Source organism: Bos indicus x Bos taurus, chromosome 1 (genome assembly GCF_003369695.1).
Source record: "Bos indicus x Bos taurus breed Angus x Brahman F1 hybrid chromosome 1, Bos_hybrid_MaternalHap_v2.0, whole genome shotgun sequence".
Classification (NCBI taxonomy): Eukaryota; Metazoa; Chordata; class Mammalia; order Artiodactyla; family Bovidae; genus Bos; species Bos indicus x Bos taurus.
In genome coordinates, this window is record NC_040076.1 from 83643188 (window position 1) to 83657472 (window position 14285).

The 14285-nt window shown below is 44.4% G+C and overlaps 1 protein-coding gene across 2 annotated transcripts in view; it reads left to right on the forward strand.

Moving 5' to 3' along the window:
- Window positions 1–1723: 1723 nt before the first annotated feature.
- Window positions 1724–14285, forward strand: part of LAMP3 (lysosomal associated membrane protein 3) — a 31720-nt gene continuing 19158 nt past the window's right edge. Inside the window, exons 1-3 of one of the 2 annotated variants that reach the window (XM_027540074.1) lie at window positions 1724–1960; window positions 8439–9193; window positions 10053–10181. In XM_027540074.1, coding sequence (XP_027395875.1) covers window positions 1912–1960; window positions 8439–9193; window positions 10053–10181 — 933 coding nt within the window. In that variant the 5' untranslated portion in view covers window positions 1724–1911. The remainder of the gene's footprint in view (window positions 1961–8438; window positions 9194–10052; window positions 10182–14285) is intronic. The other variant, XM_027540063.1, reaches the window with a different exon arrangement.

Below are 14285 nucleotides of genomic sequence, written 5' to 3' on the forward strand. Positions count from 1 at the left end.
TGGCTCAGATGGTAAAGAATCTGCCTGCAATGCAGGAAACCAGAGTTTGGTCTCTGCATCAGGAATATGCCATAGAGAACAGAATTGCAACCCACTCCAGTATTCTTGACTGGAGAGTTCCATGGACAGAGGAGCCTGGCAGGCTATAGTCCATAGGGTTGCAAAGAGTCGGACATGACTGAGTGACTAACACACGCACACATAAAGACAGAAATAGATTAGAAGTAAAAGGATGGAAAAAGATATCCCATACTGACACTAATCAAAAGAAAGAGTAACTATTTAATATAAAAACAAATTGAGTCTCGGAACAAAGAATATGACCGAAAATAAAAATCACTTAAAAATAATAAAGTGGTAAATCTGTGGAGAGGACATACCAAGCCTAAGTGTTTACACATCAATGACAGAGCTTCAGAATACACAAAGCAAAAACAGAACTGCAAAGAGAAATAAACAAATCCACAATCATAATCCAGTATTTTGACTCGAGAAATAGAATATTTCCTGCTGTATCAGTAAAGAAGGAAGTCAGAGTCATCAGCGATTTTAGCCCTCCAGGGCACTGTGGAAGGGGAAGAATACCTGTGATCCCACAGCCATCAGGCTACAGCCACTCCGTGCCAGGAGCTCAAGGGAGTTGTGCGTGCATGTGTGTTCAGTCATTCAGTCTCAATCATGTCTGACTGCAACCCCATGGACTATAGCTCACCAGGCTCCTCTGTCCATGGGATTTCCCAGGGAAGAATACTGGAGTGGGTTGCCATTCCCTTCTCCAGGGGATCTTCCCAACCCAGGGATCGAACCTGCAACTCGAGTCTCCAGGATTGAGAGGCGGATTCTTTACCACTGAGCCACCAGGGAAGCCCCAAATGACCACCTATAATATTGTTAATGGCTGATTAATGCTTTAAATTTTAAAAGTACTAATTTTTAAACTTTTAAAACTCCTTAGCAAACTTGGGACAGTATTGCAAGGTAATTTTTTAATGTCAAGTTGGTTAGTTAAGCCATCATTCCTCTGATCTACTGCTTATATGCGTATTCCTCCTGACTGGGATTCACAGCTCTGAGAGACCATCATTGCTTCATCTAATTAATACAGGAAGGAGATAAGAGATGAAAAGGTCATCTTTCCAAGACATTGAATATTATTCATGTTCCAGAAAAACCAACTGGGAGTAGGCATTATCATCCCTATTATACAACAGAAGAAACCTAGGCTCTGAGAGGTTACCTAAGGTTGTACACCTGCTGAGTTGGCAGGGTCAGATTCAAACCCCAGATCTCCCCAGCTCTTTAGACCACACTCTTCCCACTCCCCGCAAGGTGAGGGTGCCAGATAAGGCTACCTTGAGCAGCGAGCAGGGCTGTCTCCGACTTCTTGTGAACACACAGAGACAGACAGCGCTCTACTACTGAGTTTTGACTCCTACTCATTCCTCATGAGTGAGGGATTGGTTTTCTCTCAGCTGAGAAGAGTCTCTGGGTTTATACAGAAGTAGATTCAAGATCTTAGAGAAAAATGGAGACCCAGCTTATGAGAGAAGGAAGCAGATACTGACACAGATCCACCTCCTCTTGTGGAAAATAATCTTAGATGCTCTTAATCGGGCTGGGGGACATGCCCCACCCCCACCCCATTTCTTACAAACACTTAAGGCAGAACCGAAAGTGCCTGCTTTCACCGGAGGGCCACTTGTGGTTTCCCGCCCTCAGCTCACTGCTTGGGAGGGCCTCTCAGCTGCTTCTCATAACATAAGTGACTTTGGTTTCTCGGCCACAACTGAGTGAAGGGCAGAAGGAACCTGCCCTGGCAACAGCCTCCCACCATTCAGAAGACCCAGCCGTGCTGAGCGCTGAGCCTAGCAGCTGCTTGGGGAGGCACTGGTGCTCCCTGGCTCCCCAGTCATGTCCTGGCAGATCCCTGCAGTGGTGATGTTCTTCATGGCTCTGGTTGGTGAGTGACACACATGACCTTCCATGGTGACCCCACCGTATCTGGTCCTATTAAATGTAAATTCGTTCTAGTTCCAGTGACCAAGGTGGGACAGAGCAGATTGGAAATAGCTGTAGTGACTTTAGTTACTGTGGGTATTTGACTTGGGACTGTCTTTTTATTACTCTACATGTGGAGCACACTTCATTGTTTCCCAAAGGCTTCCATGGTTTGGATTGTTTTCCATGAGTCAGGCAGAGTAGGTGTCAACCCAGGAAGATAGAGACACTGCCTGTGGTTCCCAAATGGGTTCTAGGCATCTGATTAGGGAGAGTTTGTAGAAATCACTCCCATTTAAGAGGTGAAGAACTGAGCCAGGACTTAAAAATGGGGCTTTTGTCACACACTCTGGGGAAAGTATGTCACGCTTTGTTTTTTCTGCCTTTCTCAAATGAAGTGCTACATTTATATTATGTAACAATAAGTTGTGAAGATGAATGAGATGTGGTTGACAAACTGCCCCATCTCAGAAGGATGTAAGCCAGGGCATCAGAGATTTATTTTTCAATTGCAAGGATTTCAGATCAGAGAGACTGTCTAGGAAGCTAAGCTTTTAATGATCCTTTTATGTCCCTATCCCCTGCTTTCACCAGGAGCGTTTTCTCCCTGGGACACAGGGTCCTCTTATGTACTTCATAAAGCTTGCTTGTTGATTCACAATTCCTTATACTACCACTGACTTGAACGTGTAAGGGAACTAGCTCTGTCCACACGGCCCCACTAACGTGCTCAAATGGGGACACACCTGCACTGGAGTGTAACCCAAATCATCGTGAAAGTTGGGTGAAGAGTCAGGCCAGCTGCCCTAATCCAGGCTGTTTTCCTTTCAGAATTAGAGTTTCACATTCTTTGGGAGGCAAAAATGGAAAGTCATTATTATGATTAACAGAACAAACTAATAAAAAACCATAAGTTCTCCGTGTAGTAGGAGCCCTTAGTGAGCAATGTGTGGGCAAAATTTCAATGGCTGGCAGGTGACTGGGGGATTCAAGAATGCAATGAGTGTGTGATAAATGCCCAGGCAGGTGGAGGGGAAATGCCCACATTGCCCTTTCCTCTCTGAGCTGCACATTCTTAGAGGTGAACACAGGCACTCAGCTAACAAATCGGGGTCCCTGTTCTACACTTATGCACTACGCTCCTACATGCATATATTCAAGAAATACTTGCTTAATTGGGTATGAGCAAAAAGCATTAGACATTTTGCTTGGAGAGACATAGCTTTTAAGTAAGCTTACTGTGTAATCTTTTTCCAGTCACTTTGCTTCCCTGATCTCAAATTCTTCCCCTGTAAAATAAGGGGATTTAAGTTGGTATCAATCAAATTTAGGTTCAGTTGCACACAAGAGACCAGCTCCAAATAGTGAATTAAACAAGATGAATGTTTGTTTCCCTCTTAAGTGAAAATGAGTCAAGAAGAAGTCAGAGCAGGTGTGTGGGGACTCATTCTCATGGACCCACCACCCTATGTATGACCTCCACCTTCAAGACCTCTTCACAGCTCTCATCTGCAGAGCTCTAGCCATCACATACAACTTGCAGGCTGATAGAAGGAGGAAACAGGAAGGCAACAGAGAGGCCCCAGGAATGACTGAGCTCCCTTCGAGCAGCTTTCCCAGAAGGTCCACATGACCCTACCTCTTCTACTGCTTTGGCCTGAACTCAGTCACACATTTCTATCTTTCCCATCTGGAAAAGAGGCTTGGAGATGAATTCCAAGCAGTAAGCACTGAACTTCAACTCATGGTTCTATTTACAAAGGAAAAAGGAGAGACTGAATTTTGAGAGAGTCAGCCAGCAGTCTCCCAACACAGGGCCGGAGTCCCTTGTGTTAAAAGGTTCTCTTTGAGTCTCAAGTCCCCCAGAAAGTTAACAGAGATAGGATTTGCATCTTTTTGCTAAATGCTCTAAGACTAAACTGTGAAACTGTGAGCAGAATCTTGCCAAGGGCTGACCCCTACTGCCCCACACATCCAGAAACAGTCTTCCATGCCTCATATTGCTTCTGCTGCCCAGGGAGGTGCCAGAGAAAGTGCTTGGGCATTATACCCAGTTCCCTGCCCCTAGATGTGGCCCCTGGGGCTCCATTTACTCTCCAGCTGTGTTCCTTACAGCTGTGCAAAGTGTAGCTTCCAAAACCCACCAGGCCCACTCCCTGCTGGCCTTCCACCTATCCCTCCTCCCCACACTCTCCCTTGTTCCCTTCATGTTGACCCCCTTGCTGTTCTGCAGACATGCCAGGCTCTGAGGCCCCTGTGCCTTTGCACAAACTCTTCCTCTTGCCTGTAGGATGCCATCTGCTCTCTTGTCTGGCTGAAGAACTTCTTCTGTTAGATTCCCCACCTCACCCCATAGCACTCAGAGGGCCTGCTTCAATAATAACCCCTGTCACACTGAGGTGTGTAGTCCATTTTTGTATCTGCCTCACAGGTTTGGAGCCGCTAAGAATAAAGACCTGCCTCCAGTACCTGGCCAGGAGCTTGGCTCAGTGTAGTCTCCCATATAGCCGTTGAATTGGGTGTGGCAGGGAAACCAAACTAAGGCTCTCTAGGAAGGCCCAACTGACTGGGAAATACCTAGAGAAGTAGTACTTGTGTGGCCACTGGCTTTCCCAGGGCCCGGTTGACGGGTTATCTTTCAGATCCTCCTGTGAGCTGTAGGGAAATCCAAACCTTCTCACACCACTTGCTGCAGCTCACCATCTAGAGGGGTGAAGACTCTAGGGTACTCATTTTCTGAGTCTCTTGAATCCTGGAGAGGAGATGCTCAGGTTCTGGGAGTGAGAGCCTGGCAAATCAATGTGCAGATTTCAGGTTGTGTTCTTTTGAGCAGGAGTAAGGGTCAGAGATTCTGAGTTATGCCCTGCCCTTGCTTCTGCCTACTTCCCTCTTTGTGGGTCTCAGAGAACTTAACTAAACCTCTAGGGGTCAAAGAACCCATTTAAAAACTATGACCCAATTTTGACAAAGATTGGGCATATATGTGTGGTCATAAACATAGATATTGTAAAAACAGAGTATTTTTCCGAGTGTTATTTCCTTGAGTACCTAACAAACTTATGAAGTTTCTTGGACATATTTCAATGCACAGCAGAGCTACCCCTGTCATATTTCCGTCTTATCATCGGCCCATCTTATATACCTCACACTCCTATGAGGAAAGGAGGAGAGGGGCTAGATTGGAGAAGGCGAATATAAGAACAGTATCTCCCAGAGTTGTTTAGTTGTAACACACTGTCACTTTTTGTCCTGTCACCTACCAGCCCCAGGCATCTGTTCACCACAAAGGCATGTATCATACGGAGACGCCATCACTTCCGGGCACCTCACAGAGATTTCCTGTACACCAAGCACACTTGGCAGGGTGCCATGAGTGTTCTTCTCCTGTTTGGGGTGCTGTGCATTCATGAATAGCCAATGTGTTTTTTCCCTTTATTTGAGCTCATTCATCACTACTGAGAGAGGAGTTCTAATTGTATTATCAGGAAGGTTCCCCCTTTGAAAGTGTGTGCTACTCAGTTAAGGAAATTCTACTCAATTGAAAAGATTTACTTTAGCTCATAAGCATAAGGTAAACACAGTGGGATTTTATCAAGGACCTAATCATCCAGGAGAGCAAAAGGCAGGTGGTTCTCAATCTCCCAGAGTTCTCTGGAGCAATCTTTGCTTTTTACTACAGACATTCCTAGACACCATGTCTGGGAGTGAATTCTATTTCTCCATCATAATACTATGATCCTAATGGGATTCCTATTGGGTTCTTGACCCAGGAAACAGCAACTCAGATTTAGCCCAAATGAATTGTGAAGATAAATCTTCAACAACTGTCAACCTTCATAATAATCTTGAATGGAGAAACCTTGCCCCAGGTTCTACAATATGGGCAGAAAGGCTCCACAGGGAGTGATTTTACAAAGATTTGCAAAGCAAATCTACAACCCAGAAAATCAGTTGATATAACTCTCAAATATTATACATTTCAGTTGTCTAAGTAAAGCTTTTGGAAACAGAAAAGACTCAAGAGACTCTTTAGTAATAGTCTCAAGTAACTTAATGTCATTAATAATGTCTTTTACAAACCAGCTGTGCAGAAATAATTGATAAGTGTTACTACTGGACTTACAGTTAGCCTTTTCTTCTGGAAAATGATCACTGTTTTAGCATGTGGGTCTTTGAAAGCCTCACTAAGGACCACCATGATGCAGGTTTGGTGAACTGGGGTCACTGAAGGGGCACCCTACTCTTCTTCTCTCCTCTGCTTTTGTCTCTTCTCTCACTGTTCTTCCCAGGGATACACACTACCTCCACCCATCCACAGATCCAAGGGCAGGCTTTGCTTCAGACAGGGGCTTGGGTCTAAAGCTCCAAAATTTACTAGTTGGACAATTATGGTCAAGTTAATAGAAATTTCTAAAATTGAGTTTCCTCATCTGAAAAACAGAAAGATTAGTACCTGTCAAAGGGTTTTTGAGAAGAGTTGATGAAAGATAACCCTTGATCTGAGGTCTGCCATGTAGTAAGTGGCTTGTAGATTTATTGCTATTATTATGGGGAAAGTACCAACTTAGAAATATATTGGATGAAAAAGAGAGAGAGTAAAGGAGTTTGTGGATGATTTTTATTAGATATGAAATTCGGGACTCTATAAACACCAGCATAGAACAATCTTTCCATTTTCCCTGTGTTTTTCCAAGTCACTGCCTGACACTGGGCAGCTCCCACTCCAGTGAGTGAAAATACAAAGGGTAAACACCTTGAAACCATAGCACTGAAGAGACAGCACCATCTTTCAGTGCACCTGATCGTAAGCTCTCCTGAGACATCATCACACTCGTCCACTTTCGGGTTTGTTCTGTGCCTGAAGGAGACAAGGATAGAACTTTTCTGGTTGAAAAAGAGTCAGAGGCCTTTGGCCCTGAAGGGTGACCTGGGAGAGAACCTATGACAATAAAGCACATTCTAGGTCTGCTTAATAGTTCAGAAAGGCTTTTACTCAAATCACCTTGTTTGAGCCTTCTAATAATCATAGGAGGAGGGTGATCCAGCGGTTAAGAGTCCACTTTGCAATACAGGGGACGTGATTTTGATCCCTGATTGGGAAACCAAGATGGGGTGCCACAACCAAGACCCGAAGAAGCCAAATAAACATATGAATAATGCTAGGAGCTCTACAGTGTTATAACCGCCACTGACACATTCTGTTATTTATTCATTCATTCTGTAACCACTGAATACCTTCAATGCACAAGCCCTGGTGGTAGGAAAAAAAAAACAACCCACAGCTCCCACCTTGAGGTTGCCTTTAATCTAGTGGGAGAGATGCACAATCTATAAACATATAATCAGGGCCAAGCTTATGGCTAAATATTTGAATGCCATCCCCTTATATCATTACAAGTTGTGATTAGTGCAGTGAGGGCAATGAAAATAACACTATGATGGAGAATTTGGGAAAGGGGAGCTGTTCTATGTGGGGAGGGCAGGGAAGACTCTTTAAGGAGCCAACATTTAAGCCAAACTGTGAAGGACACGCACACCAGATATATCAGAGCCTTTATGGGTTAATTTAATTTCTTAGCTGGAAAAGACTGGACCACTCTAAAGGGTTAAGTAAGGGAATGATAGAAATTGGGCTACAATTAGAAAACTGATGGCAAGATAAAAATGGAAGGGAACTGAATCTCTAGTCATTGGAGGCAGTTATGCATAGATTGGCTGAACACATGACAAAATATCCAACAGCAAAATTCACACATTAGATTAGGGTTTGTATTAGATAATCTTTAAGGCCCCTCTCAAGCCTGGGATTCTATGATTCTATGAAAACTGTACAAGTCTGAGCAGATCTTTATTCCTGTTATTCAAGCTGCCCCAGCTCTGTCAGATCATCCCAGCAATATCCTACCCAGGAACACACTCTGCCCAGGAACTGTCCAGATTCATGTCTGAAGATGGAAGATGAAGTGACATTGACACTCAGATATCTAGCTGAGCATGCTCTCTGGGGTGTTAGTACCACACCCCGTACAGACAAAAGGAAAGAATATCTCCAGTACGATCATGGATGACAGCCTTGTGTAACTCAGTGAAGCTGTGAGCCATGCCATACAGGGCCACCCAAGATGGACGGGTCATGGTGGAGAGTTCTGACAAAACGCGATCCGCTGGAGAAGGGAATGGCAAACCACTTCGATATCCTTGCTTCAAAAACCCCAGTATGATCACAATCCTGTGAAAACATGGATGCAATCAAAATGTTAAAATTGTGACCTCGTGGAAGAATTTTGAGTGATGTTCACTTCACCATTCTATCCTTGTAAATTTTCCCCAGATCTAAAAAATGCATGTTAATTTTAATGAAACATTAAAGTGGGAGTGGGGAGGGACTAACAAATGTGAGTTGTTAGTTGGTATATTAACATTTTTTTTCTAATTTGCAGCGATTTGGTATTATGACAGTCATTACAACAGTCACATGCAAGCAAAAGTGTTTCCAGAAATCACAGGTTATTCTTCACCTACAACAGGACAGGCCACAGTAAAACCTTCTCTCCTCCAACCAACTAACTACGTGCCTCACAAAACTGCAGCAGCAAGATCGACAGATGGTCACATCACCTCTCAGACAGTTGCCAAAACATCCAGCTCTGAGACCCTAACCACAAACACAACCATAGAAGTTCTAGCAACAACTTCCCCAGTAACTACAAAGAGCACCCTACCAACCACTCCAACAACCCACACCCTAGTCACAACCCTGGCCACACCCAACAAGTCACACGTGACTTTTCCAGTCACTGAGGCTAAAGTTGGCCTCAGTGTAGGTCCCAGTTCACCACCAGTCACCATCAACCCAACGGCTCACACCACTGGAAATAGGTCATCGACTGCCAGCCACACAACTGGGAAAACCACCCAACTCAGTAACCAGACCACCCTTCCAGCAACTTTGTCCACCTCACCACACAACATCACAACCAGTCAGAAACCTACTCAACCCACCCACACCCCAGGCCCAACCACAGCCACATACAACACCACCCAAACGGCCTCGCCTGCCACCATAGCGCCCAGGCCCACCCTTGCACCACAGCCATTGTCACCCAAGACGGGAATTTATCAAGTTCACAATGGAAGCAAGCTGTGTATCAAAGCAGAGATGGGGATACAGCTGACGGTTCAAGACTCCGTGTCGGTAAGTCGGAGCCATAGGACCATAACAACGGCTTCAAAAAGTTTGAGTGAGAGTGCCTCACTAAAAACGAACATTCCCCTGCATCCTGTATCTTGTAATGAAACAGATACTTGCAAGTTCCTTTCTCCAAGGTCCTCTATTAAGAGAACCTGTTTTAGAATACCTGTAAAAATAGACACTGATACAGTGACTGTATGAACAAAGGAAAGCACACACCGAAATTTAAAGTATGCACATTCCTCACTTTTAGCCAGCATGGGCAGAGTGTGGGGTATGTCCAGCATTGACCCCAGCCTGGCCCTGTCCCTCTGGATGACATTCAAGCCTCAACAACTTTCCTGTGAAATGAGAGGTTTGCATTCAATGGTTGTTCCAACCACCTGTGACATTAATACGAAAAATCCAGATTAATGAGAAGATTGGTTGGAGGTATTGGGGGTGAGGGGTTAAGATTATTTGACTTACTGAAAGAATCACTATAAAAATTCTTCCTATTTTACACCATTTTTGTGATTGCAAGTAAAACTTCCACATTCAGGTTTTTATTTGAAACAAAAGTTCAGCAAAACATTTCCTGTAGTGTCCAGCATGTTTGACTGAACAAAAATTAAATTTCACATAGTTTTTCAAGAATACAGCTGCCACAAATTATCTCTCAAGGAACTCCTCACTGTGAGAGCACTCTTTCATTTAAAAAAAAATCTTAACAGATTGGAAATGAGAGGTGTCTTCCAGGGACTTTGAAATTCCCCAGTGAAAACCCACTAGCCTCGAGTTTCAGACTCCTTTCTAACCTGTGTTTCTGGTCTCCCAACTAAAGTGTTCTCTTCATTGAGCCCATCTATTTTATTTGGTTTAGGTCTTTTCACCTCAGAAATACTTCAACATCGACCCCAATGCAACTCAAGCCTCTGGAAACTGTGGCTCCCGAAAATCCAACCTCCTTTTGAATTTCCAGGGTGGCTTTGTGAATCTCACATTTACCAAGGTGAGGCTGAGATCCTTACATGAACAGGCTCTAGCATTTCTTTCCCTGCCCACCCCCAGCCCTGTCTCTCCCCGCCAGGGCCAGTGGTGCAATCCCACGCTTCACTTTAAATTCCAGAGGAAATAGACATCAAAGCCTTTTGAGATGTTCTCTGATAAGAATGAGGGTCATGGAGATGGAGAGGAGGCAAGTGTCGACATCTTCTGTTTGCTCTCTCCCCTCTTCAGCCTCCTCTGTGCAGCCCAAGAAGGGCTTTGATGCCTCTCGGTGGGGTTGGGGGGGAACTTGGCCTCCAGGGGGGAACTTGGCCTCAGGGAACCTGACCATAGTGCCCTATGCAAACCATCCAAAGGAGGAAGTTATACCAATGAACAGACCCACAGAAATTTCCAGTGGGCACAATATGCAGTATTACTCTAACACCAAAGTCAAATGTCATAGAAGGCAAAATTCAGGGACTAACCAGGAGCTGGGTTTTCTAGGCTGTATCCTGGAAGGGAGTAGACAACAGAGTATAGAGGAAGAGCATGGTCATGAGGTCAGAGTCTTGACTACCAGTTTGACTCTGTTACTGTTCTGCTTTTGACATCAGGCAGGCAACTTAATCTGTTTGAGTTTTTTGTTTTATTTTTTTATCATTTGAAAAATGGGAGAAAAGAATTAAAGATTACTCCTGTAAAGAGCTTGATCCAATACATAGAAAGTGGATGTGCACTAGCTGGTAGCTATGGTTACAGTGACTGAAATGGGCAAATGTCTTGGGGACACAGTGATGGTCATTCCCCCTCTCAAAGGAGAGACTCTTTCTGATTGCCCCCATGTGTCTTACAGGCCAAGAGGATCCTAGCAGCTGGGACTTGGTGCAGGTCTCTTTCTTACCTGTCTAACTGACCCCTGAAGTTAGAGGGTCTTGGTTAGCAGATCTTAGAGAGCAATGAGCACAGACTTTGGGATCGGACAAATCAAGATTGACTTTTAGTCATAAAACTTACTAGCTGCATGACCTTGGACTAGTTTGGGGCATATTTCCTTGTCTATAGAATGGAACTAGTTATAGCTACTTAGTGGGACCCTTGGGAGAATTAGAAATGGCGTTTGTAAACCAGCCTTAGCTATGCCCCCGGAGAAGGCAAAAAGTCTCAAAGAAAGTAAAAGTTCCACCACTCTTAGCCTTCCGGGGAATTTCTGCATTTGAAAAAAAGTTACTTGGCTGTGCTGAGTCTTAGTTGTGGTATGCGGGATCTTTGGTTCCCCCACCAGGGGTCGAACCAGGTCCCCACCATTGGGAGTGCAGGGTCTTTACCACTGGATCACCAGGGAAGTCCCAGTTTCTGCATTTTAAAAGAGAAGTTGTTTCAGCCAAAGTGGTGGCCACAAATCCCAAGATTACAGGGGCTAAACATAGACCTTGATGTATGTTTAGTCTTAGTTGTAAAGTAGTTGAAGTAGCGAAAAAGTAAAAATATCTTTTGTCTTGAAACAGACAATCTTTATTTTTTATTTTCCCACTTTTGGTGAAGACTTCATTTTCCATTAAATCTGTATGAGGAAAATGTTAGAGTATGTGTGAGGTGACAAGCAGCAGCCTCAATAGTGAGGGGACGAGAAGGACAGGTCAGGAGCTCTGGTCCTCCCCAGAGGGGACAGCCAGGGCTGAGGAGGCTGGTGGCAGGGCTGGCATCTAGCCCTGGGGACTGTCACTGTCTTTTATGGTGAGCATTCATTCTGGATGGTGAGGTGTCCTGAATGGCCACCACTCTACTGTGCCAGTTAAATATTTTACATATCACCTCTATCAGGTGGTAATGACAGACCAGTGTTGCCAGTGTTCAAGAGAAGGCAGAAATCCAGATTTTTAATAAAAGCACATGACTTTTTAAGTTAGCAACACATTTTTAAAAAACTGAACACTGTTGACCCAACGAAACACAGTTGTAGGCCTGTGTTTTGGCCTCAGGACCCTGACACTGTGCCTTCTGCCCTAACAGGTGAACTATGTGAAATGCCTTTAGGCAGGAAAGTCTAGATTCTTCTGCAAGAGAAACGCGCTCAACACTGCAGTCACTTTTCACTTGTTGCTACCCTCTACGCCAGTGCTTCTCAACAGCAGCAGTATTAACACTTGGGTTAATACAATGAATCTTTGCAGTGGGGGCTGTCCTGTGCTTTGTGGGTTGTTGAGTAACATCCCTAGCCGACACCTACTAAATGCCAGTAGCAACACCCAACCCCAGCTATGACAATCCAAAATGTCTCCAGACATCACTAAATGTCCCCCAAGGGGCAAAATCTAGAGAAAAAGAGAGCCTTAAAAAAATAGGAATACATGTTAGTAATAACATTTTTGTTGTTCAGTTGCTCAGTCATGTCAGACTCTTTGCGACCCCATGGACTGTAGCATGCCAGGCTTCCCTCCCTGTCCTTCAGCATATCCTGGAGTTTGCTCAAACTCATGTCCGTTGAGTCAGTGATGCCATCTAACCATCTAGTCCTCTGTCATCCCCTTCTCTTCCTGCCTTCAATCTATCCCAGCATCAGGGTCTTTTCCAATGAGTCAGTTCTTCACATCAGGTGGCCACGGTATTGAGCTTCAGCTTCAGTCCTTCCAGTAAATATTCAGGGTTGATTTCTTTTAGAATGGACTGGTTGGATCTCCTTGCAATCCAAGGAACTCTCAAGAGTCTTCTCCAACACCACAGTTCAAAAGCATCAATGGTGAGCTGAGCTTTGGTGCTCAGCCTTCTTTACGGTTCAACTCTCACATCCATAAATAGATTTTATAAAAGAAAACCAAGTTGTAGGATGATAAATAGATGCTGATTAGCAAGACTGATTTTTCAGCCAGTTTATCAATAATAAGAGTTTACTGAGCACCTACTTTGTCCCCAACACTGAGCTAGACATAACGGGAGAAATAAAAGAAATATAGGTAATAGTTTGAGATTTCAGATCGCATACAATAACTCATAATTTTTAAAATTGAACACTGCCAGCTACAGAAACATAAAGAAAAACCCCTCCTAGGAGGGAAGTTGTTGTTGATGTTGTTCAGTCAAGACTACTTATCTGTATCATGTCTGTGTGACCATGGACAAATCAACAGCTGTCTCTCTGAACCTGTTTTCTCAAGATAGTGCTGCTATGAATTGGGCTGGTGTATGTGAAAGAGCTGAGCAGGATATCTGGCCCATTTAGGGTCAGGACAGGTGGTTTTCCTTTCTCATTTCTGTTTCATTTTTTAAAGAACTGAAACCCTTTCCATGTCAATGTCTCATTTGATTAAGATGACATGCTGAGAGTTGTTCAAACTCTTCAGCTGCAAGATAAATGTATCTCCTCTCACCCTCTACTACCCACAATTTCCTTCCTGCTCAGGATTGTTTGTTTTAAAAACAACACATCTTTCAGTAACTCTGTGTAGAGTTTATGTTTCTGTTCTCAGTACTATCCCTTTCTCACCCACCTGGTTTGAAGGGCAATATGAGCCTTCAGCACTGACTCTGGGACCTGGAAGAAACCAGGCACCCAGAGGGAGGAGCCCCAGGGCGACACAGTGTTAGCCATCGAGGCGTGGACAATGAAGAGTGCCCATCCACCTGGTGTTTCCCCTCAGCCTTTCGGGGCATTAGGAGCTGTCTTAGCTTACAGCTTCCTGAGAACTGTTATCAGCATTTATATGTTAACCCCCTCAGGGGGCGCTGTTCAGAACGTCCCAAGTGGGTGGCCCACCATTCCTGTCATGCTTTCCCTTGTGGGGTTCCCTCTGCCTGGAATGCCCCTCCCACCCCTAATTCATCCTTTGAGATGAAATATCAATTCATCTTCACCCTAGGAAGTCTCCCCACCTCAATCGCCACCTCCATCCCAGGTAAACTGGGACACTTCCCTCTCTTGGTTTCTGGACCCTCCATATATCCCCTGACCTCCACTAATGCACTTGCCACACATTTTGCCATCTTGAAGGCAAGATTTTTACTTATTCACACTCTTCAGTGCTCAGCCCTGACTTTACATATAGTGTGTGCTTATGCTTAGTCACTCAGTCCTGTCCAACTCTTTGCAACCCTTTGGACTGTAGCCTGCCAGGTTCCTCTGTCCATGGGA